Below are 13,295 nucleotides of genomic sequence, written 5' to 3'. Positions count from 1 at the left end.
TATGAAAAAATTTTCTTTAATAAAAATATATTATAAGTACTTATTATTATCTAGTTCAATTTTTTTGAACTTTATTACTGTAAATATTCTTGCTAAGTTTGAAGAGAAGAGGATTTGAACCGTACGCGTCGCGGGTATGGGAGTTGTATTATGGTAATATCTCGTCGACACGATATGGTACGATCGATGGTTACAAGTCGTGTAGATGGCTAAACCCTTGCAATTAACCTTGGGGATAGATGCTTTCTCTCTTTTAAAAGTACATAAGCATAGAGTAGTACACCCTAAGTATAATTTGGTTTAGCCATGATGAAGTTAATTTAGTGCATGATGGTTGCATGAGTTGTAGCATGGGAAAAGAGAGAGACAAAGCATGGAACATTTGGGGGGAATAAATGGACTCAAAAGTTAACTCATTTATGTTCTTATTTATTTATTCAGCTATCAATGTGTGGGTGTGTGTATATATATATATATATATATATATATATATATATATATACTATCGGTAGCACGGAGGCCTCCATGCTACCAAGTTGTTTTCGATGATGCGGCTTCCAAATCGACGATCGGCTCCGTTAGACTTGATCTACACTATTGAAAGTATTTGGAAACTAAATTTCATAATTTTTCGGTATCATTTACCTATCAAACGCATAGTCTAAAATGAACGGCTGAAAATAAAAATTTAATGAAAAATGATGATAGAAGACTTGAATTTAAAAGCAGATCAAGACTTGAATTTAAGATCAGAAGTTCTGATCTTACTCTAAATAGTAAAAAGAATTTTCTATAAAAATTTTATCTGATTTGAATGGTTTTACACTGTTAAATTTATAAATGCATCACATCTACCATTAAAATTGTCAATTTTGAGACCTTTTGATCACTAGCCAAATGATGCTGAAAAATTCTGAAATTTAGTTTCCAAATACTTTCAATAGTGTAGATCAAGTCTAACGGAGCCAATCGTCGATTTGGAAGCCGCATTATCGAAAACAACTTGGTAGCACGAAAGCCTCCGTGCTACCGATAGTACAGCAATCGGACTCTATATCATATATAATATATATATATATGGTTCAACAAATATAAAGAGACAAGCATAGTACAATAGCTGACATGTATGAATATATAAGTACTGACATGCATGTAGCCAATGTATTTTTTCATGGGAATGCATGTTATAATATAAATATGGGGGGGGGGGGGGGGGGTGTGGGGGGAGTATGGACGTGAGAAACCTTTTTCATTTTTAAATTATCACAAGCCAATTACTATTATCTCATTTAAATTTGAGACCTTATTAGGGTTGGACACATCACACATGCAATGCAAAACAATGCAAAAGTGTGAGGTGGAGAAAGTGAAACCCTATCCCTAGGAGAGAGAGAGAGAGAGAGAGAGAGAGAGAGAGAGAGAGAGAGAGAGGAGGGGGTTTACCTTTTCATTTAAATAGTATATAATATATGTGAATGTTCTCTCTAGGGTTTTCTTTTTTTGTATTTTTTTTATAGTTTTTTATTTTGGAAATAAATAAATAAAATGGTGAAATGATGACATTTTTTTCTTTCTTCCTACCACCTTCGTCACCGCCCACTAGTCAGAAGCCATGCCAACATGCCCCCAAAAAAGGTGTCCATCCCCTTCCACTAAAGCCATTTCATTATGGTCCTAAGGACATTTTATAACCTAAGAAACAAGTCACCATTTTTAATATTTCTTTTTATTTTTAGAGAGAGAGAGAGATATGGAATATCATGTTTGACAAATAAAAACGGAAAATTTAAAATAATAGATATGTTTCGAAATAGCAGCAGATGGGTACGTATATATTTAACAATAAACATACAAAATTTTAGAACAACAGATAGGTGTTTGAAGAACAGAAACTTAGCTAGAATTTTAGAATGAATTGAAAGCTAAAATAAACTTCTGGCTTTTACAACCTCTTTGGAACAAGAGATAAGCTTGTGTAGTGTTGTTTAATAAAAGTTTTGCCGTGTAGTATGTACTATTACTTAAAGTTTTTATGTCACAATAATAAGATATTAAAAGCATATAGTTTGAAAAAATTATTAATGTTTCTTCAAGTAACACTGCTCGAATAGCACATCAAGGAAAGTTAAATGTTAGACCATACAAAGCACTAAGTTGCTTGGAAATGTAGAAGCAAATATGAGATGGTCCACTTGATTGTGGGGAGGTTGCTTTACTCTCCATTAAATGATCTAAAAATTCTCAAATTAAGCTCCCAAGTTGTTTCAATTCATTCTATTACAAACACATTGGAGTATACCAAGTCTCTTTGACTCAACCCAATGAACTTAACCAAAGAAATTTATAAATTTATATGTCGCGGACTTCAAAAGGTATCAATTAATTACATGCATATATATATACCATGACGTATCTACAGCTGTTAGTAAAATTGGTAAGAATACTTTTATTCATATATATAAGATATAGATGGTTGGATTTGTATAATGCTATTATATATGCGCCTATAGTAATTGCTATTCGAGCCCAAGTTGATCATCAAGCCCAACTCAAATATTTTGGGCTCCATTAGTTCAAATTTGAGACAATTAAAGCTCAAGTTTTAACAGAGCTTTCCCCAATTTTTGGTAGGAGTGAGTAAATATTACATCATTTAACAACAGTAAATTTACAGTATAACACACATATATACATACTCAAATAGATTAAAACTTCAGAAATAAAAGGATAAATTATGCTATGGCAAGTAATGATTCATTCATCAGTAAGTTTGAAGTAACACTGCAATATAGCTTTCACTGTCACAATTCCGAGGAACTACAGATGAAAAATAAGATGAAGTGCATGCTGATCACTCAGGTAAACACGGTTAATACTTCGAACTCCTAGGTCAATTTCGTGTTTACATCATTCTCATGAAGTTATCTTGCTTGAATTTGACAATAATCCTAGAATTTTTGGACTGATTTTGAGGCACAGTAATATGCAGGGTCGGCGGCTGCGACAATTAGAGAGGTTATTGTTGCAATTTTGCCTGCTTTTCCTCTCTCTGTCGATCTGAATTCCAATCCATACACCATACATTCCTCGGATGAAAATTTAAGTTCGATGCCGCTCCCGAGCTCTTTTCTCCCAATTACCTATGACATAAAAAAGGAATATGGTGAGGTTATTATAGAGTATGTATATTCGTCAATTATCGAGACAGTATATGCACCTAGGCCTTGTTTGCTAAAGTGCCATTTGAGCAGAGTTATTCAAAGAATTCTAGAAGCTTTCTTTAAAGTCCTCTCAATAACTTCCAGACAAATCTAGATGTAGAAGCTTCGAATTGAACCTTCTCTGCTCGAGCTTTGTTTGCGAAGCACTTTTCTTCTGCTCCTTGAGTAGAAATCTGCTTTTACCAGTAGCAGGTTATGTCAATCACAAACCACTGGCGATAGTGATAACAAACCTGAATGAAACAGCCAAGTCAATTTAGTTACCTAAAACAATTACTATTGCAACCTCAGCATTGATTCTCTTCCTATGAAGAAGACATTCTAGCAAACATTTGACACAAGCATGACATTAAATTAACAGACAAAAAAACAAAGACTTTGAAGGCAAGTCTACCGTGAAAAGTTCAATGTCTAATTTGAGGTTATTTTGAAAACATATGCTTTAAGCGTAAGAAAAACAAGTTGGCTTACTAAGAATATGGTAGGTAAAAGAATGTTTTATATGTTAAAAGTCACACAAAGGACGCAGAGATAGACTTGCCAACTTTTGTAAAACTTTAGGGTGACGTAGAAAGTCATGTATGTTTGGTCCTATTTCCAAGTAACTAGGTAATCCAAATTGACAACATATCAAGAAATCTATTAGAGTTTAATCCACAAAAAGGTGCATACGACTCGTAATAGTCATGAAGCTAATGAAAAATAAAATGAATATCTCAAGTAAATTAGATACCCATTAAGACTTCTATATATCGATTAGTAAAAAAGAGTTTCCAAAAATAATAGTTTAGGTCCTTGGTACTTGCTAAACTAAGTGTACTAAAACAGGAGTTGGACTTTAATTGTCATCAAAGACGGGCGTGGATACTTCCACAATATTTGGAAGTAACTCATATTACTATGGCAATGTGAAGACAATTGTATCGTCAAAAAAACACCAAGAAAAAATTACCAATATACAACCATTAGGAGATAGAATATGAGGTTTGACCTGATGTAATATAACACAATTAAGTTTTCTGAGGGGGTTCCAAAGTAGAATGCTCCATAGCCATGGACTAGCTAATTGGTTCAGGAAATTAATTTTAAAGAATTCAGCTTAGGAACCAATTTTTTGGATTATAACTTGAATGATATTCAAAGAAATGTGTATACTTACACAATCTTGTACATTAGTCCTTGCGATTTAAGCAGCAACTCATGTACATTCCATTGTTCTCTGCATTTTCGATGCGGCATTTTATGTAGTCAACTGAAATCATGAATTTCTTTTTCAGCCCTAGACAGTATGGATTTTAGAGTTGCTCAGATTGAAGTTAAATTCAAATCAGGCTAAGAAAGGCTTCATTAAAAAAGTTAATTCTAGCTAAATATATTTCATGAAAAAAGTTAATACTCCGGTTTATTCAACAACTAAAAAATATTGGGAGTCATCATGATCACTTTGGAATCAATTATATATCCTTTTAAGAGACTAGCAACAGGCCAGTAAAAGGAAAGGTAAAAGCATACAAACCATACTTGTACTATGGACCATTTTGAATGAGCTATCCAACTTGTCAAAAATTTGATTTTACTACCCAACCTTTTAATTTGTTTGATTTGAGTTGGTCAACGGTCCTTTGACATCAAAAATTAAGCTAATTACTTACTCTAATGAATTTATAGTTGCGAGAATTACATAAAGTACAGTAACTAAACATGTAAAGATTAACGATGCATTCAAATTTTGAAATCAAATTATCGTTGACCGACTCAAATCAAATAAATTCAAAGATTGGATAGTAACATCAAAATTTTGAAAGGCTGGATGGCCAAATCAAAATGATTCATAGTTCATGTAAGTTCTATATGTTTTTACCAAAAAGAAAATATGACAAACAGTATTTCTTCCTTGAAAAGAATTGTGCATGCAACCTCTTTATCATCCATCACTTTGTCCCCTCTCCTCTTGTATTCCTATCAGGTACCTGATAATATCTCTAGTTAAATCAGATTTTAGTAACCATGACGGCTAAAGCCATACAGTTTAAATGTTTAATGCATTACAGATGAGATCCTATTCTAACGTGGTTGTGGAGTTGAACTGCTAGCTATTTTCTTATAAGCATCTGCAATAGAAACTGTATGGATTTTGATCAACTTAAATTATGCATCTCGGTTTTAGCCGAATTTTAATTGTTGCAGCAATTCCAACTAGAAAATGGTAGCAAAGTATATCCTTTACATTGTAATAGTGCAGAAAATTAAAAGTGCATGAAAAAGAAATAAAGGCTGGAATAAAGGACATTACCAAGTTATAGTCCCATAGATGTGGTCCTGAGAGGGAGTTTCTTTGGGACCATCCTGTCCTCCAGCATTTTAGCATGATTCTGCTGCTCCAAGATTCGAATATCTAATTATGTGTATCAAAAGCAAGATACAGGGATCACGATAAAAACAAAGAGATATTTATGTATACCAAAGAGAAACTTCATATTTAGAAGTATGTATCCCTGCAAAATCTAAATTTTCATATGTGCCAAGCAAATTCATCTCTTTAATGAACTTCCTATGATAAAAAAACCAGCCCCAACCTTCCCCACAACCCCCCAAACCCGAAAAAAGAGAAAAAGAAAAAGCAAAAAAATAGAAGAAATTAAGTCCCAACTTTACAGTATTTTTGAAAGAAACTGCTATTTTAAGGAGTATATAAGAAAATTCAGATAGCACAGGATACATATATATTTAGATAGATGATTCTGCAGGAATATATATACATGTAAAAACCCAAATCAAATGACTACAACATAAGCTTTACCTTTTAGGTGACATATGGCTAGTAGTTCTGTATGTCCGAATAAATGTTACTTCTCAAGCAGAAACATCTTTTGGTTAGAATTCTCTTTTGCAGAAATTTGGCGACCTTCTAATGTTGTAGGTAAAGGAGATCTTATATACGCGCTATCTACGTATCACCAATAATCACCACACGAGCAGTTCCCACCCGCAAAATGATGAAAACGGTTGATGTCTCTCACGACGATGTCCCGCTTTACCACCTTAGATACCATCTTGAATGCAGCATGGCAATCCAAGCAGAAACGCAAGTTCTTCATTATCCGGATAGGATATCCATGCGGTATCCTTATAAGACCGAATGCTAGAGCCAACCTCTCGCTATGAACCCATAATAACCGTGTCTTTTGGTCCTCTCCTACATCGTGTAACACCACGCTGCTATCAGGGACATAGCCCGCTCTGTTTATCCTTATGTTTAACCATTCTAGCATTGCTTTTATTGAACGCATATCTGGGTGTGATTCATCTCCCACTGAAAAGCAATGGACTTCACCTAAAATTTCGATCCAACTAAGACCCGGCTCCTTTTTCACTCCTTTGCTTCTCATGGATTTTCTAACAAGGGCTACTTCATCCCAAATTCCCGCAGTGGCATACATATTAGATAATAAAACATAGGTGGTTTCATCTTGTGGCTCAATCTCAAGCACCTTTTCTGCGCATAATTTACCGATTTCGACATTTTTGTGAACGAGACAAGCACTAAGTAATGCACGCCAAACCATTGGAGTAGGTTCCGATGGGATCTCTTCGATGAACTTCATTGCATCATTGAGACGACCAGAACGACCTAGAAGCCGAACCATGCAAGTGTAGTGCTCCATACATGGTTCGATGCCGTGAACCGACTTCATGGAATTGAAAAATGATAAGCCCCGTTGAACCAAACCTATATTGCTGCACACGGAAAGCACACCAACGAAGGTCACATCATTTGCCTTGATCCTCGTTTTGCACATCTCGTCGAACAAGCTCAAAGCGTCCGATGCTAGGCCGTGTATAGCATATCCTGAGATCATAGCATTCCAAGAAATCACATCTCGTTCTTTAACCACATCAAACACCTTGCGAGCATCTGCTATGCTTCCAGACTTGGCATATGTGTCTATGAGAGAGTTGCTCACCACAGTGTCGTCATTAAATGGGGTCTTGGCAATCAAGGCGTGGAGCTGGCTGGCTTGCTCGATGGTCGCGATGCTCGCGCAAGCTCGAAGGGTGCTAGAGTACGTGACTTGGGTACCCTCCACCTCAGCATTGCGCATTTGGTTAAAGACCTTCAAAGCATCTTCGCCCAATCCTAATTGTACGTAGCCCACGATCACGGTATTCCAACTCACTTCATTGATGTGCGGCAGTTGCGAGAATATCTCCAATGAGGCCTCCATTTCACCACATTTAGCATAAACATCAATTAGCGCATTAGCGACGAAGATTTCAGAGTCATAACCGATCTTCACCACATGGCTGTGCACTTGCACTCCCAATTTCAAACTAACCACATTCGCACACGCTTGAAGAACACTAGAAAGACTAAATTCATTAGGAACCACCGAAGATCGCATCATCCGGAGAAAAAGCTCCAAAGCCTCCTCATTTTGATTGCTCTGCGCATACCGAGCTATCATGAAACTCCAAAGAATCACATCATTATGGGGAATTATATCAAACACCAAGCGCGCATCCTCAACATCCCCACATTTCGCATACATATCGAGCAAAGCACCGCCCACATAAGGGTCGGTCTCGTAATGACACTTTATCGAGCAACCATGTATGCTTTTGCCCAATTTTAAAGACCACAAAGAAACCGAAGCCTTGAGCACACTAGTAAGCGTAAAGTTGTTAGGATTCAATCTGGCTTTCCTCATTTTTGAGAAAAGGCGCAATGCGCTCTCGGCCCAATCATTCTCCGCATAGCAAGACACCATCCCCGTCCAAGCTACAATATCCTTGTAAATAATTTCATCGAACACCCGTCTCGCTTCGTTAACGAGCCCGCAAAGAGAATACGTTTCAATTAAAGAAGATCCCACAAATGCATTCTTTTCGTGACCGAGCTTATAAACACCAGCGTGCACGTGCCGACCAAGCTCCGGCGAGTCCATAATCACGAATAGCTTTAGAGCAGTCGTAAACACGAATTTATTAAGCTCATGGCCCTCGCTATGAAGCCTACGGAAAAGCTCAACAGCCTCATCAAACTCGCCCAAATCCGCAAGACCCTGAATTAGGGTCACAAAAGAGACCATGTTTCTCTCCGGCATTTCATCGAACACGTTGCAGGCACCGACCAAAACGCCGAATTTCACATACATATTAAGAAGAATGTTCCAGCAAAACAAATCCAAGCACCCACCACGCTTCAGAGCGTGGCAATGGACGCCTCCGCCTCGCATTCGATCCCCATTAGCGATGCAACCCTGCAGAGACCGAGCATAAGCGTAAGAATCAAAAATCGGGGATCGAAGGGCGTCGATCTCCTCCTCCAGCCACAGCAAAGCGGCGTTCGATGCGTAATCGCGAGGGTTTGGGGTGGGAGGAGGGGGAAAAATTGGGGATTTGCGTCGAAATCGTCGGAAAAATCGAATCATGGCGCGATTTGTGCGTCAAAGGTGTCGCCTTTCGATGTGATTGTGGTGGGGAAAATCCCCAATTTGGGCGAAAAGGTTCATCGAGGGATCGGATTTGGGGATTGGGCGATTGGATTTTTTTTTTTTTTTTTTTTTTCTTTCCGGGTGCGAGTGCGAGTGCGAGTGCGAGTGCGTGTGCGTGTGCGTTGGGGAACGAAGGCGGGAAAAATGAAGAGAATTTATCGTATTACAGTAGGTTAAAATGTACAGACACCCCCGTAAACTTTAAATAGTTTTGAAATTGCCCCCTAAACTTTTTTTTTTTTGTTTAATATATGCCTATTTTTTTTTGGGAAAACTTCAAATACCCCCCTGTGGTTTCGCGCTTTCTCACTTTAGAATCCTGTGGTTTAAAGTGTATCAAGTTAGCACCCTGTGGTTTCGCATTTTCTCACTTTAGTACTCTGTGGTTTCATTTTGTATCAAGTTAGTACCCTGTGGTTTCTTTTTTTTTTTTTATTATCTATTTTGGGATATTTTTTTTGTTAAATCAGTGATAAAGTTAAAACTAAAGGGTACTAAATAAATATTCGATAAACCTAGATAGGGTATCTAAAGTTTTTTGTATATAATTTAACGAAATATTAAACCATAGGGTACTAAAGTAAAAAAAGTGCGAAACCACTGGGTACTAACTTGATACACTTTAAACCACTGGGTACTAAAGTAAGAAAGTGCGAAACCACATGGTATTTACTCGATACACTTTAAATCACAGAGTACTAAAATGAGAAAGTACGAAACCACAGGGGGTATTTGAAGTTTTTCTTTTTTTTCTTACTAATAGTTTGATTAATTTCGCTTATTCTCTTATGCAATTTTAAGAATTCTATTTAAATCGAAATAAATATCCATGAAAAATGCGCGTGACAAAGGAGGTAAAATGTATCTTCCGTTCGCGTCTATTTCGATTCTAACCGAATTCTCAAACTTGCTAATGAAAGGAGCTATATTAAATGGTTAATAAATAGAGAGGGTGTAAATCTAATTTAAAAAAGTTCGGGAGGTTAATTTCAAGACGAGTTAAAATTTTCATGATTTAATATTTATTTTGGCACAAATGAATGTGGGTCGTTTCGACGCATTACACGTTTTAGGTCTAAGACAAAATTGACTCGACCGGAACCAAACGGTTAGATCAGGCGAGTCTGAGTTTTCTTTCTCTTTGATTGATCGAGTCAAATCTGAAATTTTACTAGTTGAGTTAACTCGACCACTTAGACCTATATTTTTTTTTTCTCCAAAAAATAATTTTTATAGATTATAAACTGTGCTAGTTTTAGGTTGATCGTTAATTAAAATTAAAAGTATTTGTTAAATAAAAAAAATTTAATAAATAAATAAAAATATTGCTGTGAGTCTAAATAGAAGTGCAAATGTATTCAGGGTGGTAGAGCTCTCGTCCTAATTTGTCACAAATGAGATGGTAAGTGAGAACCAAGAATTAAAAATAAAAAAAAAAAGGAATCCAAACCACCTAAATCTGTTAAAAATTAGAGTGGGAGATGAGAAACCATTTTCTAAACTTTATTCGCTCCGGACCTGTTAAAAATTTATTAAAAATTTATTAAAAATTTGCTCGCGTCTCGACCCGCCAGATTGCCACAAATGGAGCCGTAAGTAGGGAGGCAAAAAATCGAATAAAAATCAATCTGCTCCGAATCAGTCCCGATTTGCCGAAAATATAGGGCGAGACGTGGGGAGGCCCTTCAGCCCTTGGATCTGTCCTGTTTGTACCCCCTTAGTCTGACAAATCTTTATTTATCTTATATTTTCAATTACATCATCCTAATTCTAAGAAAAAATAATCTAATAAAAAATAAGAAATAAAACAAATTACTGCTAAAAATTTAGACCGTCAAGTATACAAATTCAAATTTGAGGAGGAAGGAAAATGAATTACGAGTACCGGAGAATATTTGGTTTCTCAAAATAGCATGAAAAGCTACTTTCAAAAAAATAATCTATAAAATATACACTTTTTTTACTTTTTTTTTTTACCAAATAAGAAATATAAAATGCTAAAATACTATTTTTTTAAAATAAAATTTAGGGGAAAAAACCTACTTTTTCTTTTAAAAATTAAATAAAAACTATATTTTCAAATGTTTTTTTTTTTTGTTAAAAAAAAAAAAACCCAGTAGATGGTAGGGCCCAAAAGAGAGATAAAAGGGTGGTGAGTGGGTGGATATCATTTCCCCATGGTGGATATCTAAAACTTATGTTATCCAATCACATCTAGAGAGAGAGAGAGAGAGAGAGAGATAGAGAGAGAGAGAGAGAGAGCATACACTCCTTCACTCTTCTCCTCCCATCTCTCTCTCTCTCTCCCTCTCTCTCTCTCTCTTTCTCTCCATTGCAATGGCTAATGTCTCTGCCACCTCCATTAGGTTGGGCTCACCCTTCACACCAATGAGCTACACCAAGGTATATACCTACCTCTTTGCCTTTGAACTTTTTTTTTATTTCCTTTATTTGGTTCTTCTTTTCTTTTTAATGAGAGATTTTGCTTTTATGATACATTGATACCATGAATTTGATGATGAGTTTAGAATTTTTTTGGAGTAAATGAACTTAACTAGAGGTTTTAGAATTATTTGGGCCAAAAATGTTATAATTATAACTCCTAATGCATATATTACTTCTACATTATAATGTTATGCTTAAAGGAATCGATTGTTGAACGTGATAGCGGAGCACAAAATACGAAAGCATGCTTTTATATATAGCTACCGTGGTCCTATCATGTTTTTATTAGAACGACAAGCTGAAATAAGTTTTTAAACCACGGCAAACAGAAGTTTCGGTCTGAAGCCTTTGTTTTTACTGCAACTAAGAAATAATCGGGAGAATTTCGATATTAAGAGTCTATCTAGCTTGGCTTTTGTATTTTCAAGCTAAATTTCTCGACCAAATAGGCTTATTGTTTTAGGCATTTTAAGAGCTTCATCACACACTAGAAACATAGAAATTCAATGTTCCACTGACTACTGTCCAGTCAGGTCAAACGAGTCCTAAATTTTTTTGTGCTTTTTCGAACAACTCTGCTGAAGCAACATTTTCACATAAAATGAATTCCTCGTACGAAATTTTACCATCCTTAAGATTAGTTTTCTAATTCTTTTGCGCTTCACTACTCTTACCGACTATTCCGCAGGCAGGCAGAACATCTCCCATCCTCTCTCTCGGCACGACAAAGGCCGCCTTCCCCTCCTTGCGGTTATCGCGCTTTCGCGTCTACTGCGCAGTGCATACTCTTCTTCTCCTTTTTCCTCAACTCGTTTCGCTCGCTCGTCGACACCGTCGACTTCGCATAACTTTTAACTTGTTGTTCACGAGTCATTAACTAGAATGTGTGTTCATGTGTTTAACTCTTTGCTTAGTGCTTACTTTGATTCTTCTTGTAGGCCAAGCCTGAGACAGTGAAAAAAGTGATGGAGATTGTGAAGAAGCAGTTGGCGTTGTCCGACGATGTCGCGCTCACTCCCGAGTCCAAGTTATCCGTCCTCGGCGCCGATTCTCTCGACACGGTATTTCGTCGAACACGAATCGCCATCTCTTTGACACGCATTTGATGCATTCGAATTTCTACACCGGAGATCAGTTTCGACGAAATCATGACGCCACATCAAACTTTGATAGATTTGTTGTATTTTTTGAGCAAAAATAAATAAATCATTGGGAGCACAAACTCCACTTTATTGCATAAATTTGCATTGTTAAGATTCGTGCTATTTTTACGAACAAATTCGCGAATCACGAGGTTAAAGAAGAAATAGATCCGACCATTCAATTTTCCTTTTTATAAGCATAATGCTACTCAAGTATATATACATATCCATATTATTTCTTTGAAACCTAATCTCTAACTAAATAAACCACATCCATTTACTTGAGGTTAGGTGTATATACATAGTTGAGATTTTGTGCTTTTCGAAGCACATGAATTTTTGTACTTGTAACCCTTTAGCCATCTGATCACCTCAAAATTCGTGCAGCACTACTAACAGTGTGTTCCGTTAAGTTTCCTAATATATATAGAATTGAGCTCCTGTGCTTTTAAAAGCACTTGAGCTCAACGTGTTTGTGATTTTTTAGCCGTCGGATTGACTAAAGATCCGTGAAGCACTAATAAAGGGGACTTAAGGGAACACATCGTTAATAATACTGCACGGATCTACTTAATTTTAAAAGTACATGAGTTCAACTCTCTCTTTCTCTCTCTATATATGTATGAAAATGCACAATAATATGTATTTAATGGCGTAAAATCGCGACATCGAATCGCAGGTCGAGATAGTGATGGGGTTGGAGGAGGAATTCGGGATCAGCGTGGAGGAAGACAACTCGCAGAACATCACGACGGTGCAGGAAGCGGCCGATCTGATCGAAAAGCTGGTTCAGAAGAAATCTGAAGCAGCTAATTAGTTATTAGATTCATCAAAAGGGAGGATTAGTTTACTGTTGATTGCGAATTTTTGGATTTGTTTCTTTAATTGTGTTTCGCGAAAAGTTAATGTAGACATTGTTATGTTCTTTTCTCTTTTAGTAGAATTTGGATTGATTTTGCAAAATGGAGATTAAGATGTGTGCGGTTCATCTT

The 13,295-nt window shown here is 36.4% G+C and overlaps 2 protein-coding genes across 17 annotated transcripts; one reads left to right on the top strand and one right to left on the bottom strand.

The window, feature by feature from the left end:
• On the bottom strand, window positions 2,733-8,826 carry LOC109726588 (putative pentatricopeptide repeat-containing protein At5g13230, mitochondrial). Of its 15 annotated transcripts, none has more exons than XM_020256261.1 (6): window positions 6,022-8,826; window positions 5,515-5,616; window positions 5,139-5,191; window positions 4,381-4,500; window positions 3,218-3,454; window positions 2,733-3,140 (listed from the first exon to the last, which is right to left on the bottom strand). In XM_020256261.1, exon 1 carries the CDS (start codon window positions 8,651-8,653, stop codon window positions 6,176-6,178), a length of 2,478 nt encoding a protein of 825 aa, XP_020111850.1. In that variant the 5' UTR covers window positions 8,654-8,826; the 3' UTR covers window positions 2,733-3,140; window positions 3,218-3,454; window positions 4,381-4,500; window positions 5,139-5,191; window positions 5,515-5,616; window positions 6,022-6,175. The 15 variants fall into 15 exon arrangements, with proteins under 15 accessions (XP_020111850.1, XP_020111849.1, XP_020111859.1 ...); XM_020256260.1 differs by having other exon boundaries at window positions 4,381-4,473; XM_020256270.1 differs by having other exon boundaries at window positions 3,338-3,454; window positions 4,381-4,473.
• LOC109726142 (acyl carrier protein 1, chloroplastic-like) lies at window positions 10,901-13,295 on the top strand. Of its 2 annotated transcripts, XM_020255584.1 has the most exons (4): window positions 10,912-11,119; window positions 11,850-11,939; window positions 12,100-12,222; window positions 12,983-13,295. In XM_020255584.1, exons 1-4 carry the CDS (start codon window positions 11,054-11,056, stop codon window positions 13,118-13,120), a joined length of 417 nt encoding a protein of 138 aa, XP_020111173.1. In that variant the 5' UTR covers window positions 10,912-11,053; the 3' UTR covers window positions 13,121-13,295. The 2 variants fall into 2 exon arrangements, with proteins under 2 accessions (XP_020111174.1, XP_020111173.1); XM_020255585.1 differs by lacking the exon at window positions 11,850-11,939 and having other exon boundaries at window positions 10,901-11,119.

This window comes from Ananas comosus, linkage group 21, assembly GCF_001540865.1.
Source record: "Ananas comosus cultivar F153 linkage group 21, ASM154086v1, whole genome shotgun sequence".
Classification (NCBI taxonomy): domain Eukaryota; kingdom Viridiplantae; phylum Streptophyta; class Magnoliopsida; order Poales; family Bromeliaceae; genus Ananas; species Ananas comosus.
This window is presented reverse-complemented; position numbering and strand designations above follow the sequence as displayed.

Coding starts and splice junctions, on each gene's coding strand:
- LOC109726142 (XM_020255584.1), top strand. CDS start 11,054: ATGGCTAATGTCTCTGCCACCTCCATTAGGTTGGGCTCACCCTTCACA. Junction 11,120..11,849: donor CACCAATGAGCTACACCAAG/GTATATACCTAC, acceptor ACTATTCCGCAG/GCAGGCAGAACATCTCCCAT. Junction 11,940..12,099: donor GCTTTCGCGTCTACTGCGCA/GTGCATACTCTT, acceptor TTCTTCTTGTAG/GCCAAGCCTGAGACAGTGAA.
- LOC109726588 (XM_020256261.1), bottom strand. CDS start 8,653: ATGATTCGATTTTTCCGACGATTTCGACGCAAATCCCCAATTTTTCCC.